This window comes from Oncorhynchus masou, chromosome 17, assembly GCF_036934945.1.
Source record: "Oncorhynchus masou masou isolate Uvic2021 chromosome 17, UVic_Omas_1.1, whole genome shotgun sequence".
Classification (NCBI taxonomy): domain Eukaryota; kingdom Metazoa; phylum Chordata; class Actinopteri; order Salmoniformes; family Salmonidae; genus Oncorhynchus; species Oncorhynchus masou.
In genome coordinates, this window is record NC_088228.1 from 32,126,776 (window position 1) to 32,145,888 (window position 19,113).

Sequence of the window (19,113 nt, forward strand, 5' to 3'; positions counted from 1 at the left end):
GCAATTTCACATTCCTTATCATTAATAATGAGTTACATTGTTAGAGCTATTTGGTGTGCGCACAGGTAGAATGTGTGAACAAAAGTGCATGCAGAGCAATTCAAGAGAACATAAATACTGTGATCTGTTCAGGTAAGGTGAAGTTATCATCTCAAACCAAGAACCAAGTATCACGCTACTATAGCAGATAGCTGTCTGTCATGAGAGATTAGATGTGGGGTTTTTTTGTGTGTTAAAAAAAAGGAATTAACGATTTTCAACATAAAACATTCACATTCATAACAAAGACAGACAGAGACAGACTATGTAAAAAATAAATACAATCCCTGAGGACTAAAATCCTACTGATACACAAGTTGTTGTTGAGAACACTGTCGGACGGGGAAAGACAGCAGAAAATATGTCATACGGTACTTCTGTTAACTTGAAAAAGTATTTCCACCACACACATTTAGCTAGCACAACTAATGTGAACATACTCATCTTTTCACCGTCGACATGAGCAATTGCAAACACTTTTTCGAATAAGCATAGTATGAATTCATGGGGACATACATTGAATTAATTAATGTATGAAGGAATACATGAGTGGACGGACAAATGTTGTATTGTGACAGGGTGTTCACTTCAAAAGAAAATGTTTTTTTTTTGCTTGTAGGGAGGGGGAGGGGGACGAGGAAATAAGGAGAGAAGGACTGGGGGAAGGAGAAAAGGAATGAAGGAAAGAGAGAGAGAGAAAAAGAAGGTGTGAAGGAACGACAGAGAGAAGGAAAAAGAGAAGAACTGGTCATACTAGCTGGAAAGGTCATTCAGGTCACCACCCTGTTCGATGACGGCCTTGGCAAACTGCTTGAACACGCGATCCATGTAGGTGCTCCGTCGGGGCCACAGGCCCTCCAGGAAACCAATATGGCCCCCATGGCAAGTGATAAGGAGGGCTAGGTTAGGGTTCTGCTTCACTGCCTCCACTGGAATGGCTGAGGAGGAGACGAGACAAGACGCATTGTTAATAATCTAGCAGTCAAGCAATGGATACATATACCAAGCACGATACAGTAGATTGTCAATTTAACTTCCAAAACTGCACAGAAATACTGTATACACATACACATTAAGGCATGTACAGGTAGATATAAAATTATATTTTTATATTTTTATATTACTAACAGATTAAACTAATTTTGGCCAAGGGACCGTGGAATAATTTTAGAGGGTGTAATACAATACAATGCAATGTTATTCATCTCCAATTGATGTTCTTAACCCTGGGCAACATGGGCCTGGGAGGCTCACAGGGATATTGGTATCCATCAAAGAAATAGAATGAAAAAAAAGAGAACTTTTATTCAATTTTTATGATATCCACAGTACTCCACCAATTGACCTTTCGCTAAGCCCCATCCCCGAATTTTGGGCAACCAATCGCTGCGCTCTAACAGTCGTCGAGTCCGACACCTTGGACAAGCTCACGTTTCAACGCAATGAAAGCCGGAGAGGGCTATAGCAAAACCAGAGTTTTCTTCCAAAAATGTATGTAGTTATTATTAAATAATTGAACAGTGCACCAGGAGTAATTGCTACTGTTGTTCTTGAAATGCAGAGCTTGTGAACGCTAGATAGCTAGGCAGCCACTTAACATAACTTGTTTTCTCAAAATGTAAGTTAGGGGGCTAAGTTAGCAATGAATACTTGGCTCCCATCTGCTGTCCACATCAGGACACGACTTGAGAGCACTATTTAGCTCCAAAAGTGGTTATAGCTTAGACTGCATTCGGACAGCAAATTCAGAGCAATTTTGTCGTGTTACAGCCAGATTTCGAAATGGATTACATTTATTTTTTCCCTCATCCATCTACACACAATACCCCATAATGACAAAGTGAAAACATATTTTTGAAATATCTCATTCACATAAGTATTCACACCCCTGAGTCAACATTTACATTTAAGTCATTTAGCAGACGCTCTTATCCAGAGCGACTTACAAATTGGTGAATTCACCTTCTGACATCAGTGGAACAGCCACTTTACAATAGTGCATCTAAACACATGTTAGAATCACATTTGGCAGTGATTACATTTGTGAGTCTTTCTGGGTAGGTCTCTAAGAGCTTTGCACACCTGGTTTGTGCAATATTTGCACATGATTCTTAAAAAAAAAATCAAGCTCTGTGAAGTTGTTTGTTGATCATTGTTAGACAGCCATTTTCAAGTCTTGCCATATATTTTCTAAAACGATTTATGTCAAAACTGTAACTTGGCCACTCAGGAACATTCAATGTTGTCTTGGTAAGCAACTCCAGTGTACATTTTGTGTTTTAGGTTATTTTCCTGCTGAAAGGTGAATTTGTCTACCGGTGTCTGTTGGAAAGCAGACTGAACCAGGTTTTCCTCTAGGATTTTGCCTGTGCTTAGCTCTATTCCGTTTCTTTTTATTTAAAAAATGCAGATGACAAGCCTAACCATAGCACGATGCAGCCACTACCATGCTTGAACATATGAAGAGTGGTACTCAGCGATGTATTTGCTTTGTATTCAGGACATAAAGTTAATTTCCACATTTCTTGCAGTTTTACTTTAGTGCCTTATTGCAAACAGGATGCATGTTTTGGAATATTTTTTATTCTGTACAGGCTTCCTTCTTTTCACTCTGTCATTTAGGTTAGTATTGTTGAGTTACTACAATGTTGTTGATCTATCAGTTTTTTCCTATCACAGCCATTAAACTCTGTAACTGTTTCGACGTCACCATTGGACTCATGGTGAATTCCCTGAGCGGTTTCCTTCCCCCCCGGCAACTGAGTTAGGAAGGATGCCTGTATCTTTGTAGTGACTGGGGGTATTGATACACCGTCCAAAGTGTAATTAATAACTTCACCATACTCAAAGGGATATTCAATTACTGTTTTTTTTACCCATCTACCAATAGGTGCCCTTCCTTGCGAGGTATTGGAAAACCTCCCTTGTCTTTGTGGTTGAATCTGTGTTTGAAATTCACAGCTCAACTGATTGTGACTTATTATGTGACTTGTGAGGCACATTTTTACTCCTGAAATTATTTAGGCTTGCATAACAAAGATGTTGAAAACTTTTTGAATTCTACAAACATAATTCTACTTTGACATTATAGGGTATTAGGTGTAGACCATTGACACAAAATCTCAATTAAATCAATTTTAAATTCAGGCTGTAACACAACAAAATATGGAAAAAGTCAACGGGTGTGAATACTTCCTGAAGGCACTGTAAATGCACTGCAATGCAATCTCTCTGCCTCATGGCAAAACGTGTGCCAAAATGTGCCTTCCCAGGGCCCGAGACTTGGTTAATCCGGCATGCACTGCCAAAGTCATAGCAGAACACCTTGTATGATATTTTCTTGTGCTCTGATTTAAAGGTGGTCCCTGATGAATTTGTTATCACAAAAGGGGTCCCCAACCCCAAAACGCTTGAGAACCACTGTTCTATATCAACACTCATTGTGTATTCGCATGCATTGTCTTTCCGTATAGGCCTTGATCATCGGCTAAGCAACCAACATGGAGGGCCAGGGGTGGGGTGTGATTGTGGATTCACCATGACAGGGGGAGAAGACGTCGTCTGCAGCGTTTAGACACAACATGGGCACCTGCACAGACTTGAGCTTGTGGATGGGACTGGCATCGTGGTAGTAGTCATCGTTGGTGGGGTAGCCAAACATTATAGACGTGAACCTCTCATCAAACTCACGGATGGTCTTGGCCTGCATGGGGTTTGGGATAAACAACATTTGGCAGCAGTCCAAGAGGGCCATAAGGACGAGACTAGAACGTGGTTAGAATAGATTGCTTTCTTTGACTTTGATTGGATTTACAGGAGGTTATTAAAAAATAAGTGCATTTTACCTTCATCACATGATCAATGTCGTAACTCTTCTCAAGGACAGATTTGTGTCTAGAGGAGAGAAAAACATGAGGAAGCAGGAAGTAGGTTTGCTTCACTGGGGAAGTAGGTTTGCTTCAATGGGGATCATGGGGGTTTGCTTTAATATCCAGTGGCAATGTTCATGATATGATTGGGGTCTGAGAATAAAGTACAGAGTATAAAATATGTCCAGGATCCCCAGAGAGAGATAGCGAAGAGAGAGAGCGGAGAGAGAGGCAAGAGAGAGAGAGAGGGAGGGGAGTGAGAGTGAGAGAGAGGGATAGATAGAAAGAAAGAAAGAAAGAAAGAAAGAGAAAGAAAGAAAGGGCGGCTTGTGGCCAAGCTAGTTCACACCCTCCACAACCCTCAGGGGTCAGGTGCTAGCCGCTAAAAGGAAAACAATGTAGCTCAGTGCAACTAACAGCTAAAATAGGCTAATCCCCCAGCCCAGGCTCCAGCTTCCTCTGGCCCCCACCCACCTGTCCACACCTGCCTGCAGGCAGCTAGTGAGGTAAGAGTTGAAGAGGAAGCGGTCCAGAGGCTTCTCCAGTGACGCTGTACACGCAAACACATCCCAGCCTGCCGAGAACACAACCACACCCTTCAGACACGTCTCCCTGCCCTTCTTCCCCAGGTAGTTTGCCAGCATCATCCTGGGGTTCAAAAGAGGGGGAGAGAGTCGTGGGGAGAAGGGAGGGGGGAGAGCAGAAGATGATTGTGAAATGTTACATTTTTCATCAATCTGCACTTAGCTAGGAGATTATAGCTTGAATACCTCTTTTGACATGGTGTAAGCACTACTGAGAGGCTGAGCTCTCTGAATCAAATGAAAAGTGTTGTTTCTGACAGGGGGAAAGCATGAGGCTGCAAAATTTCAAAATACATAACCAACCAATGACATAATATACTGCCGGTGAGCGTATACCTTTTCTGAATATCATTAAAAACCTAAGGATGACCAAGTGCGCTCTCGAGGCTCTACATAAGCCGTACTCGCCTTCGACTGACTCCCACAGTTCAGTGAAGTAATACTGTAGTATAGTATTGCTCTATACAGATCCCGTTGACGTCAATAAGCTACAATAATACACGATGCAGAAGTCTTGAGTAATGCACGTGCCTGTGATTTTCGCCCCGTGTATCGTGTCACTGTCCATTGAAGTGAGAATGCATGAAGAGGCACCTACCCGCCCATTGAGACCCCAGCAGCCATGAGAGGGGCGTCCTCATTTGTCCTCTGGATGTGTTCGATGACAGCCTCCAGGTCCTCTGTGTTGGCAGCGCAGTACGTTCTGGGGGTCTGGGTGGCACACAAAAGACAAGAAGAGTTCACCGTGTGTGCTTCTGCAGAGTGTGTGTACTGTGTGTGTACAGTGCGTCTACTGTATTTCCCTGCACACACTGTCAGGGTGTCTATAGTCAGACCTGCACATACGGTACATGAATTACACTCAAGCCTTCATACCTTCTCTCCCACACGTGCACAAACACTGCTTGTGGTTTAGAGGCCAAACAATCTCCATGACGCTATGTAGTTTTCATGGTGCTCTATTGATGAGTGGTAGAAAAAGAAGGTCTGGCATGACAAATGGCTGATTCAGGCTGTTTGGAGTTAGCGCAGTAGCAACCACAACGAGCAGTTATAGCACCATTAAATAGCAGTCAGCGCTGTGTAGCATGCAGCCTGCAACTGGATAGCCTTTGGACTGTAGCATCCGTTCATCACTATCAATTAATGCAAGAAGTTCTTGTGAAACATGAAGCAAATGACCCGCTTAGTCAAATGAGACCACAGACACGGGGAACAATAATGGGACTCTAAGGTTTGAGAAAATAAAATAAGTAAAAAAAACTCAATTTATTTTATATTTAACCTTTATTTAACTAGGCAAGTCAATTAAGAACAAATCATTATTTACAATGACGGCCTACCCCGGCCAAACCCTAACGACGTTAGGCCAATTGTGCGCCTCCCTATGGGACTCCCAATCACGGCCGGTTGTGATACAGCCTGGAATCAAACCAGGGTCTGTAGTGACGCCTCTAGCTCAGAGATGCAGTGCCTTAGACCGCTGCGCCACTCGGGACATTCAATGACGAAACTAAATGAAACAGGGGTTTAAAGGTGACAATGAATTCAAATACTAGTACAATCTAAAATGGGACAGGCTACAGCTTTACAACTGTTCTATTTTGTACCTAAAAAAAACACAAAAAGTACTAATAACTGACAACACATGGATGTAAAATAACCTTAAAGGAGCAGGTTTTATAACTTTATACTACCTGACATCATCACTTCAGCGTTTCAAGTCCATTTGACTTAACCTATTTCTCAGGCAGACATGTTGTCTATCTCTGTGGCTGCATACCAGTACCTCTCCTCATCAATATTCATGCGCAACGCTCATCCAAAGTGGAAGCTGTTTTTTTCTTCTTCACAGCAGCCACATCCATTTGCTGTGTCCTCGTAGCCTACGTTTTTGAGTAGACAACTTGAGAGGAGTAGGAACTGTAGTGGTACAGTTACAACGATAATATCCACAATAAGAACAGCTTGAACCAAATTCCCTTTTGATGATACGGTACTAAAGTTTACTACAATACAACACAGTTCAATGTCCTATAACCATCCATTTTCTTGTAGTAATGGTAAATATTACTCTGAAATATGATGCGACTCAAATGGACCAACGACGTGTAACGGAGGCAGTTCGAAACCTGAAGAACTGAATTAGCTCCAAGAGGGAACCTCTCACACAGCAGGACATTCATTCTTATACTGTGCCCTATTTAGACAATGGACGCCATTTACACTAAACTGGCCACAAAGAAAACAGTCAAAGGCTTATAAATGCGTAGGCATTTGCATAAAACCTCAACGCTAGTGGAAGAAGGGTCATTCCTTTCTTACCACCACGTTATGTAGTGCAATAGTTATACTCAGAGATAATAGTACTGGTATATATACATACCTGTACATACAAAATACTGGAAGTATTTATTCAACTAGGCATAATTAGAGTTCTTCTTACCTCATCATGCAGACAACACGTGAAGTTTGTTTGATTTTTTCCACATGTCCACTCATAGAGATCTTATTAAATGACTTATACTCTAATTCCTAATTATCTGTGTGCACTACAGTATTGGCCCAGTTTGGCACCTGAGGATAGCCCTTTCAGATGAAACCCTGGCCTGGGTTACAAGATTACAGTAACTGGTGTGTGTGTGTGTGTTCGTGCATGTGTGTGAGTGTTTGTTCATGCGTGTCTGTCTTTGTGACTGTGCATGTGAATACAACAACGACAAGACACGAAACAACACATTTATTTATTCTGAGAGCACAGATCTCAAAACGAACACTGTGGCCACAAACTATGGCATGATAGAAGGTTCCATTTGTCGATTGGCTGAGCTGTTTTGGGTGACACCGACACCTGATATAATTGATTATACATTAGCATCTCTTGAATAGCACCATAGCACCTCCTCACTTCAATGGGGATTGACAACCTAATCGTTGGCTAAATAGATCTGGAACTTGGCATAGATTCATAGATAAAGCGTGAGCTACAGTGGGTGTCAGAATTGCATGTGCTTGGTGAAGACAGGGCAAGGTCATTCTGTTCTATGGTCCAGTGTTAGAATACACTATCTATCAACCTATAACTTCAATCCCTGCTATGTTACAACATAGTCTGTCTGCACCCTGTCTGGACTAGACTCCCAGGGGCTACCCAATACACGATGGGTTACACACTATGGGTTACACATGACACAGACATGCTATGGGCTGCTCGGTGACATGGTGAAGGGGATGTCAGACTGATAAATAGCACCAATAACAATGCAGGGGAAAGCCTGCACAGGGCATGTGGAGCACCACTAGGATGTAGGGCCTATGTCTTTGTCATGTTGTGAGTGTTTGCATAGCCGTGTAGATGATGATACCTTTAGGATTGTACGGAGTAATATAGCCGTTGCAAACGGTTGTGTTCTTGAATGCATGTCTGTATTTAAAGCAAAAAAAAGGCACACGTGCACAAATCCTTTTTGAAACTGTACTTTGTATGAACATTAGATTCTTACCAAGAGAGTTTCTCCAGACACCCCTCTGTTGTTGAATACCGCACACCTGAAACACAAAAACATGGACCTTACCCTTTGAATTCCATTCACTCCATTTCTTTCCTTGCATTCCTTGAGAAATTACGAGACTAATGCTAATATAATTAGACTGTGTGTGATAACTATGTTCTAACTTCCAGGTGCACTGCATGACTCAACGTAACATGCTGCCCCCAATCGGTTTTCCTGTTCGTGCTGAACAGCAGTATCATACATTTCTCTACTCATCTGTTACCTGAGATACTCAAACTTGCCGTTTCTATCTGTAAAACTCAGCAGCAGGGTGGGGCCATACTGTAGATTGGGGGGTGGACACAGCAAGGAGTGGTGACGTACATTTGCTTCCTGCTGCAAAGCTTGTACCAGTAAGCTGTAATTCACTAAGCTAGCAGGACAGGGGTGAGGGCCGGGGTGAAAGATGCTGAGTTTGCCTGCTTGCCCCCCCCCCTCCTTTCCCTGCTTTGATAGCTTGCATGCCACCCTCCCTTCCCTGCTCCGTTTGCTTGCCTGCCCCCCTCCCGCACCTTCTCTAAACTGCTCCCTCCGTTTTGAAGAACGAGTACAGAGAACACAGAGGGGCTTTTTTGGAGGAGAAGAAACTGCCTCCCTCGGCATCTCTTAGTGCTTGTGCAACGTTCAGCTCTTTCTTTCCAAAGCAGCTCTGCTCTGCCTACTGAGAGCTTGGCTAGCCTCTCTGTTGTTGCAGCTGCCTACCTCAAGTAACCCTAATCCATTCATACACAGTTGTTATCACACAATGTACAAATGCGGTTGAAAGTACTGTCAACTCCTGACATAGAGTATGTTCACTGCAAAGAACATGTGTTTGAATTTGGACCACTGAACTGCAATGCACTGAAACAGATGAGTGTGTTATCAAAAGTTGACTGTATACAGTGTTTAGACGGGCGATGATATAGGCCTAATCCACAGTATGGAATGGAACAACAGTTTGAACTAATGAATACGGTGCAGTACTGTCTAGTACTTTTAGCCAAGAACACACACCTATATCCCAGCTCCCTGCTCTGCTGGACCATGTGGAGGATGTAGGACTCTCTGCTGGTGCCGGTCAGGCCTGGAAGCAGCAGGACGGTGGGGCGCGTGGCCGAGTTGGGGTGGGAGGCGCTGTCATCGTTGTCGAACCAATCCAGAGAGATCTGCCCTCCATCTGCTGCTCCAATGAGCTCACTGCAGAGAGGAGGGGGTCAGACATAACAGTCAGAAGAGAAGCGGGACAGGTCGGGTAGAAAAAGACAGCACTAGGGATTATCATGGGTAACCGGGACCCCGGGACTGTCCCGAGAACACTTCACGTTTCTCAAAAAGAAAAACGATGACTCATTTCTTCCCCAATGTCTGCACTAATACAATTCCACTGCATCAGATCACGAAAAAAAACGCAGTAGCACATTATCCAAACAGGTTGTAGCATGGAGGCCTAGCGTATTTACTTCACACAAAGTGGCCATAAATTCAAAGCGCACGCAAAATTGATACTGCCGGTCTTGCCGGACTGCATTAGCAACCTGAATTCAGTTAGTAAACCCTAAAGGAAACCCCCTACAGTGTAGTCTATTAAAGAACGTGTGTCTCTTTGAGCTGTCATTGTAAGTCTTCAGACTGTCACACATTTGATAGGCCTATGCACAATTCAATACGTAGGCATCTTTGTCATGAAGTCTGTTAACAATTCAGAGAGACTTGAGGGAAAATTCTATCTTCTCGTCCAAGAGCCTAGGCTATTTTCCTGTCAAGTCCCAATCCCACTGAAACCCAAAATCGTGACTCCTTTATTCTGTAATCCATAGATTGGATTATCAAAAAGCACATCTCTTGGTTATGCATGTCAAAATACCGTTATAACATTTCTCCTGCTTCTCTGCACTGTCTCGTACATGGGTGATTCATCACTCCAGAGAATGCATTTCCAATGCTCCAAAGCCAAATGGCGGCAAACTTTACACCACTCCAGCCGAAGCTTGGCATTTATCATGGTGATCATAGGCTTATGTGCGGCTGCTCGGCCATGGAAACCCATGAAGCTCCTGACGAATAGTTACTGTGCTGATGTTGTTTCCAGAAACAGTTTGGAACTCGGTAATGAGTGTTGCAGCCGAGGACAGACAAATCTTTACATGCTTCGTGTTTCAGCACTTGGTGGTTCCATTCTGTGAGATTGTGTGGCCTACCACTTCGCGGCTGTACCGTTATTGCTCCTAGAATTTTCCACTTCACAATAATAGCACTTACAATTGACCGGGGCAGCTTTAGCAGGGAAGACATTTTACAAACTGAGTTGTTGGCAAGGTTGCATCCTATGACAGTGCCACGTTGAAAGTCAATAAGGTCTTCAGTAAGGCCATTCTATTGCCAAGGTTTGTCTACGGAGATTGCATGGCTGTGTGCTTGATTTTATACATCTGTCAGCAACGTGTGTGGCTGAAATAGCCGAATCCACTAATTGGAAGGGGTGTCAACATACTTTTGTATATACTGTATAGTGTCTATCTATATGTACACTGAACAAAATATCAACACAACATGTAAAGTGTTGGTCCCATGTTTCATAAGCGGAAATAAAAGATCCCAGAAATGTTCCATATGCACAAAAAGCTTATTTCTCTCAGATGTTGTGCACACATTTGTCTACATACCTGTTAGTGAGCATTTCTCCTTTGCCAAGATAATCCATCCACCTGACAAGTGTTGCATATCAAGAAGCTGATTAAACAGCATGATCATTATAAAGCCGTACCTTGAGCTGGGGACAATTGTCACGACCTGACCTTAGAGAGCCTTTTTATTTCTCTATTTGGTTAGGTCAGGGTGTATTTTGGGTGGGCATTCTAGTTTGCCTATTTCTTTGTTGGCCGGGTATGGTTCCCAATCAGAGGCAGCTGTCTATCATTGTCTCTGATTGGGGATCATACTTTGGCAGCCCTTTTGCCCACCTTCAGTTGTGGGATCTTGTTTGTGTGTAGTTGCTTTCTGCACTGCATATAGTTTTACGTTCGTTTTGCATTTTGTTGTTTTTTGGTGTCATTTAAAATAAAAGTATAATGTACGCCTACCACGCTGCACCTTGGTCTCATTCTAACAATGGACGTAACAACAATAAAAGGCCAATGTGCAGTTTTATCACACATCACAATGCCACAGATGTCTCAAGTTGAGGGAATGTGCAATTGGCATGCTGACTGCATGAATGTCCACCAGAGCTGTTGCCAGAGAATTTAATGTACATTTTTCTACCGTAAGCCGCCTCCAACGTCGTTTTAGAGAATTTGGCAGTACGTCCAACCGGCCTCACAACTGCAGACAACGTGCGTGGCGTCATGTGGGCAAGCGGTTTGCTGATGTCAACATTATGAACAGAGTGCCCCATGATGGCGGTGGGGTTATGGTATGAGCAGGCATAATCTACAGACAACGAACACAATTGCATTTTATCGATGCCAATTTGAATGCACAGAAATACCGTGACAAGATCCTGAGGCCCATTGTGAGGCCCTTTTATTTAAAAAAAGGTTTCTGTGACCAACAGATACATATCTGTATTCCCGGTCATGTAAAATCCACAGATTAGGGCCAAATGTATTTATTTCAATTGACTGATTTCCGCATATGAACTGTAACTCAGTAAAATCTTTGAAATTGTTGCATGTTGCGTTTATCCTTTTTGTTTTTCTTGACAACCACTTTATTTATATATATATATATATATATATATATATATATATAGAGAGAGAGAGATAGAGAGAGAGAGAGAGAGAGAGAGAGAGAGAGAGAGAGAGATCTGAAATCAAATACTTTAAAGTATAGAATTATTAACAACTGTAATTGTCACGCCCTGATCTGTTTTATCTGTTCTTGTGATTGTCTCCACCTCCTCCAGGTGTGACTTATTTTCCCCAGTTTATTTATCCCTGTGTTTCCTGTCTCTCTGTGCCAGTTCGTCCTGTATGTTTTCAAGTCAACCAGCGTGTTTTCCCATGTGCCTGTTTTCTATTATCTTTTTCCTAGTCTTCCCTGTTTTGACCTTTGCAGGTTTTTTTTCTGGACTCCGTACCTGCCTGCCTGACCCTTCTGCCTGCCCTGACATCGAGCCTGTCTGCCACTCTTTTCACCTCTTGGACTCGGAATCTGGTTTTGACCTTCTGCCTGTCCACGACCATTCTCTTGCCTTCTCCTTTTGGATTATAAATAAACTACCAAGACTCTAACCATCTGCCTTGTGCCCTTATAGTAATGTTTATTATCTTGTTGGAACCTATATGGATATACATTTTCACTTGAGAAATACTGCACCAAGCATCTTACTTAGATGTAAAATTGTGCGACCAGACCTCCTCGGCAAAAACGGCAAAATTAATTACAGATTTATCTTAGATTCAGTCTAACTATTTTGAGGAATTGTATGCTGACTATGTTGTTGCTATGGCGTCCAAGAGGGACAAAGTAATATTGTGTTTTTTAAGCTAAGGTTTTTATAAAAGAGTATGCGAGGCATGGATGTTCCCTTCACCTAGCCGAGTTCTGCTTGGAGCAAACTGAACCTAGTATGCAGATCATTTTTGCCACCTAATTGGTATTTTGACCAATCAGATCAGATCTTTTGCCTCTAATTGGAGGGCAAAAGATCAGAATTGGGCTGCCTGTGCAATTGCAGCCGTGCAGTCCCACCTGCACCATTTTCTTGACAACCACTTTATTTCACTAGTGATCAGCCTCACAAGCTACAGGCAGCCCAATTCAGATCTTTTGACAATGATTTAGAATATCTGATACTTATCTGATCTTTTCCCTAAAGTGAAAACAGAAAAAAAACATGTAATCTGACTTGACTTCCAATTTAAATCACATCCATATGTGGATCTCAATCCTGATACAATTCTGATGCTCCATTTGCGACCTCAACCTGGGCGCTCAGATCAGACTTTTTTGTTGTCTGCAGCTTTTTTGTTGTCTGCAGCTGCAGTGGATTCTTATGGAGAATAAATGTATAGCTTCCCCAAGCCTATCCCATTAGCTGGGGTCAATGAGTCCCAGTGCGATCCATCTCACGCCAACCAACCAACCTTAGCGACCAGACGACACCATTGGTTGTCAATGTCTGTATGACTGGAGGAGGAATGAAATTACAGAACCACACCAGCATTAAATATGCACTTAAAGGCGAGACAAGAGCAGCCACTGGGGTCGTGGGCCGTGCACCAATCTGGAGCCAGCTGGTTGGGCCCGTGTACCAATCGAGAGGGAGCACGACCCACAAGCAGAAACAGGGGGACACCTCTTTTATAGACATGCTAATCCCAGATGCGGATGAGTGGAGGGAGAGAGAGTACTTTCACTCTGACACCCAGCAATAGTCGAGAAAAACGTGGTCAGCTTTCAAGGATCTCTTTCCCATTCAGTTCAACATTCCATGGTGGGTAAAATAGTCAAATTGCCATGGTCTGAGTCACTTTTCCAATTCTAGTAATGCCATTTCTATGCTCTGTCCTTGTGTAGATTTGATTATGGTTAGTAGAGGTCTTCTCTTCCCTCATGACTAATAACCTCCAGCAAATATCATTGGCTAAACACACACACACACACACACACTTTGATCTGAGACAGGTGGTGGGTGAGACCCACATGCTGCCATGGTGCATTGTGGGAAGTGGGAAACATGTCGCTGCTTGACTGGACAATGGTATAACAAATGCCAATGGAAGTGGAATGCCCTTGGCACTAAGGCATCTTTCTGAGTCACTGGGTCAGATTAGGGCAAGTCTGTCTGACCGCTATCAAGGCCAGGACAATAGTAATAGATGGCCTATAGTCCCATTCTGTGGTTAGTTACCTATAGTGCCACTTTCAGCAATAGTAGTAAAAATTTCAGAAGGTCTACTCTATCTTGATTGGCTATTGAAGTTGATGATGATATTGATCCTTAGTGGACAGCGTACATAAATACAGTAACTAATGACGACGATCAAATAATTTGGTATTTCCGGTCAGTAAATCAGATCAAATCACTATTTTGATTCTAGCTCTGTGGAATAAACTTTATTATATATGTTATATACAGAGCTTTTGGAAAGTATTCAGACCCCTTGACTTTTTCCACATTTTGTTAGGTTACAGCTTCACTCTAAAATTGATAAAATAAAATAAAAATGTGTCAATCAATCTACACATAACACCCCATAATGACAAAGCAAAAATAGGTTTTAAGAAAAGTATTCTAATTTACAAAAAAAAATAATAATAATAATAATATATATATATATATATATATATATATAACGCATATACATAAGTATTCAGACCATTTACTCAGTACTTTGTTGAAGCATCTTTGGCATTGATTACAGCCTTGAGTCTTCTTGGATATGACACTACAAGCTTGGCACACCTGTATTTGGGGAGTATCTCCCATTCTTCTCTGCAGATCCTCTCAAGCTCTGTCAGGTTTGATGGAGAGTGTTGCTGAACAGCTATTTTCAGGACTCTCCAGAGATGTTCGATCGGGTTCAAGTCCGGGCTCTGGCTGGGCCACTCAAGGACATTCAGAGACTTGTCCCGAAGCCACTCCTGCGTTGTCTTGGCTGTGTGATTAGGGTCTTTGTCCTGTTGGAATGTGAACCTTCGACTCAGGTCCTGAGCGTTCTGGAGCAGGTTTTCATTAAGGATCTCTCTGTACTTTGCTCTGTTCCTGACTAGTCTCCCAGTCCCTGCTGTTGAAAAACATCCATCGTAGGGATGGTGCCAGGTTTCATCCAGAAGTGATGCTTGGCATTCAGGCCAAAGAGTTTATTCTTGGTTTCATCAGACTAGAGAATCTTGTTTCTCATGGTCTGAGAGTCTTTAGGTGCCTTTTGGTAAACTCCAAGCTAGCTGTCATGTGCCTTTTACTGAGGAGTGTCTTCCATCAGAACATTGTACCTTAAAGGTATGATTGGTGGAGTGCTGCAGAGATGGTTGTCCTTCTGGAAGGTTCTCCCATCTCCACAGAGGAACTCTAGAGCTCTGTCAGAGTGACCATCGGGTTCTTGGTCCACCTCCCTGACCAAGACCCTTCTCCCCCGATTGCTCAGTTTGGCCGGGCAGCTCTAGGAAGTCTTGGTGGTTCCACACTTCTTCCAATTAAGAATGATGGAGGCCACTGTGTTCTTGGGGACCGTCAATGATGCAGAATTTTTGATTTATTATATGCAAAAATGTCTAAAAACCTGTTTTTGCTTTGTCATTATGGGGTACTGTGTGTAGATTGCTAAGGATTTTATTTTTTAAATTCATTTTAGAATAAGGCTGTAACGCAATAAAATATGGAAAAAGTCAAGGGGTCTGAGTACTTTCTGAGTACATTTCATCATCAGACCAGGGAAACTCTTCCCTTCACATGCTAAAGATCCTCTCCCAATATGTTAATTTTGAGATAGTTCTTTCAACAATAACACCATGACCATCACTTCTGATCCTGTAAAAGTCTTACTTTCTGTAGCTGACACCCGGTTTAGCCGTGACGAATGGCCTGAGCACCGTCTGGATCCGGCTCTCCCAGCACCAGAAGGTGGGGTAGTAGGTCTCTGACACTACGGGACATTGGTCCCGCAGGAACTGGTAGAACTTCTTACCACCGGAAATCAGTTGGGGCTTCTGGAATACAAGACATGAAGTGTGTGAGTGATGTGGCTTTCACGTTATTGAGGGGAAGTGGAGGAGGAATGTCTGACCATGCAAGTCAAAAATACATTGTTGTGCCTTTGCTGCATTGAATTTACGCAGTGTATACTACAGACGACAAAAACAATCTCCTGAATACAGTTCATTATGCTTCATCATACACAATCTACACCACTCCTCCCTTACAATACCCTTAAGAACATTGTGAAGCCCCTCTTCACTGAAATCACATGATTTTGAATATTGATTCCAAAGGAAGGATCTCAACAACTATAGTGTAATTGTAATGCAACATCAAGACTGGAAACTCAATATTTTATGTTGCTCTAATTTTGGTCTAGAGGACTGTATAAAGTGTCAGAAAATATGAAATGTGTTGGTGAGTTTTAAGGACATTCTGCAGTCACTAAGGAGACTGGTAATGAGAATACAGTGACAGTAGGCAGTGTTGTAAATGGGATTATATGAGGTCACCACAATATCAAACACATCTGTCCTATCAGAGCATATCGGTCCTTACACATGTGCAGCACATCTCTGAACCTGTATAACAAAAAATGGAATGCACGGCCCGTTATTGTATGTTTTATTATTATCAAACGATCGCCTAATGTTATATAGGCCTATGCTTTTCATTATTGGGGAAATCGAATATTTGTCAAAACCCATTAATTTCGGAATATTCAGTAGACCTACAGTAGGTAACGAACAAACACTGCATGAAGATTTCTGACAGCTTGTATGACAATAGCCTAAACCGAGCCTACATGATCGACATTTCAGATTACAAGACCAACAAAGGACTCACGATAAAATATATGCGGCCTAAATAGCAATTCAACTTTTGTAAATATGTAGCCTTGGCCTAATTGTACAAATTTGGAATTTTCACATTTAGTCCGGAGAAAAATCATACGATAGCATTTTATTGAGAGATTATATCGCATGTGCAGTACCGCAGATGCTCGTATGCTACTGTAATAAATCAGCCCCCTCAGCAAACCATGCAGCAGCTGAGCCGGTTTGATGCGCAAAAGCGCGAGCAATGTCCCTCATAATAACCGGTATGCCACATTCTATTAATTAAAAGACAAGTTGCAGGTTACAATGTATCCCAAATAATGATTCTTCAAAGCAGCCTCTGGGACCTCCCTACCTTCGCGACAGAGATCAAGTAATAGTAGACATAAGCTGCGCTGAAGCCGAGCACCAGTGACAATACTCCAGATCCAAAAAGTCCAACTTTCACTTGGTTTTCCAGATAAAGTGACAGGTCCCTTGTCAAAACATTCAAATTGAAGTCCAGTGAGATCATTGCCAGGTCCCTGTTATCTCGCGCTTTCAGGTATAGCGGCCAGGTTCGAGTGAAACCTCTGCTCCCCTGGATGCATGCACTAATGTGAAGGGGAAAGTCAAGGGGGGCGATATATATAGAGGCAGACGATGGCGCTATTTGCCCGGACTGCGCTGAGCTGTAGCAGACGCAATATTAGGCTATATAACACCTGCAGTGGAAGCAGCCAACATTGCATCCAGGACAGCGGGAGCGGGTTTTGATAAGAAATAATACACATTTTGTCCGATGTATCTTTTTCGTAGCAGGTTAGGATAATATACGCAGCAGGTTAGGATGATTAAAGTAGCAGATTAGGATAATTAGGTTAAGGTCAGGAAAAGGGTGAAGGTCAGGCTTAGCTAAAATGCAACAATAAAAAAATACTTTTGAAATAAATATCACAAAAGTTGTACCTTTCTAGCCATGACCCAGAGTGTGGGGACAGTCAAGGCTGTGTCACATCACCGGGACTGGAATTACGCAAGGGCCATGTTGCATGTGCCCAGTGGTGGAAAAAGTACCCAATTGTCATACTTGAGTAAAAGTATAGATATATACCTTAATAGAAAGTCACTCAAGTAAAAGTGGAAGTCACCCAGTAAAATACTACTTGAGTAAAAGTCTTAAAGTATTTGGTTCTAAATATACTTCAGTATCAAAATTAAAACTAGAAATGATTTCAAATTCCTTATATTAAGCAAAGACAGCACCATTGTCTTGTTTTAAAAATGTACAGATAGTCAGGGGCACACTCCAACACTCAGACATAATTTATAAAATATGTGTTTGTGTTTAGTAAGCATGACAGATCAGAGGCAGTAGGGATGACCAGGCATGTTCTCTTGATAACTGCGTGAATTGGACAATTTTCCTGTCCTGTTAAGCATCCAAAATGTAATAAGTACTTTTGGGTATCATGGAAAATGTATGGAGTAAAACGTACATAATTTTATTTAGGAATGTAGTGAAGTAAAAGTAAAAGATGCCAAAAAATATAGTACCGACACCCCAAAAACGACTTAACTAGCACTTTAAAGTATTTTTACATAAGTACTTTACACCACTGCATGTGCCATCTATTGGCCTGAACAGACTGTTGTATCTGTTGTCATAATGGTCTGTCACTTGGACGATTCTTCGGAATCCATTAAAATGTAGGAGATCTTTAAGTCCAGTAATTTTTTACGGTCAATGAATTAGATCTAATCAGTGTGCTCTTAGCCTGCCTAATGCACCTTTACATCCAGTCTAAATCACTGATCTTATCACAATAAATTAGATCAGAGATATCTTCGAGAGAGAAAGAAAGGAAGGATACATTACATAAGAGCCACAGCCCCTCAATGAAAACCAGTGACTGGGTTCACAGAATAGGTGGTAAATACATTGTTCCAGGGAAGCAAATACTGTATATTCAAATGTATAATACAGGCTACAGGTCACAGGAATAGGTCGTTTTCAATAAAACGCCACAATACAATCGATTTGACAGCTGGGGGGCAAGGAGACCCCCAGCTCCGCTAAGACCATTGACAACTACGTGCCATTTTCAAGGGATTGTTAAATGTTATAACTATTTGGTTTTAATATCATCACCTATTGAGCATAGTCAGAACTACACATTTCCGATTATTCCATGCAAAACAATTGCGCACATTTAGAGTTATATATGTATTCATTCATTTGTCCTTCACCCATTACATATGATATGCTATGAATTACAATTCGTATTATACTGTATGTCATGAATTTACAAAAAGTACATGTTACAAATTTGCAAAATGTATGAAATGTTACGAATTCAAGCTAGGTGGATAACGTTAGCTAGCTCGCTAATGTTAGCTAGGGGTTAGGGTTAAGTTTAGGAGTTAGGTTAAAGGGTTAAGGTTGGGGGAAGGGTTAGCTAAGAAGGTTAAGCTTAGGGTTAGGAGAAGGGTTACCTAAAATGGTTAAGGTTATGGTTAGGAGAAGGGTTAAGGTTAAGGGACAGCTTAGCTAACATGCTAAGTGGTTGCAAAGTAGCTAAAAAAGTAGTAAGTAGCTGAAAACTTGCTATTGCCAAAGTTGTC

At 42.0% G+C, this 19,113-nt stretch overlaps 1 protein-coding gene across 1 annotated transcript; it reads right to left on the reverse strand.

Annotated features, from left to right (window-relative positions):
* On the reverse strand, positions 1-17,101 carry LOC135558863 (phospholipase ABHD3-like). The gene is made up of 9 exons (XM_064993043.1): positions 16,865-17,101; positions 15,518-15,681; positions 9,043-9,225; positions 7,996-8,041; positions 5,091-5,203; positions 4,383-4,556; positions 3,885-3,933; positions 3,577-3,742; positions 1-977 (listed from the first exon to the last, which is right to left on the reverse strand). The coding sequence occupies exons 1-9, from the start codon at positions 17,021-17,023 to the stop codon at positions 793-795; spliced, it is 1,239 nt and encodes a 412-aa protein (XP_064849115.1). The 5' UTR covers positions 17,024-17,101; the 3' UTR covers positions 1-792.
* Positions 17,102-19,113: the final 2,012 nt, after the last annotated feature.

Coding starts and splice junctions, on each gene's coding strand:
- LOC135558863 (XM_064993043.1), bottom strand. CDS start 17,023: ATGATCTCACTGGACTTCAATTTGAATGTTTTGACAAGGGACCTGTCA. Junction 4,557..5,090: donor GCTGGGGTCTCAATGGGCGG/GTAGGTGCCTCT, acceptor TTTGAACCCCAG/GATGATGCTGGCAAACTACC. Junction 978..3,576: donor CGTCTTCTCCCCCTGTCATG/GTGAATCCACAA, acceptor TCTCCTCCTCAG/CCATTCCAGTGGAGGCAGTG.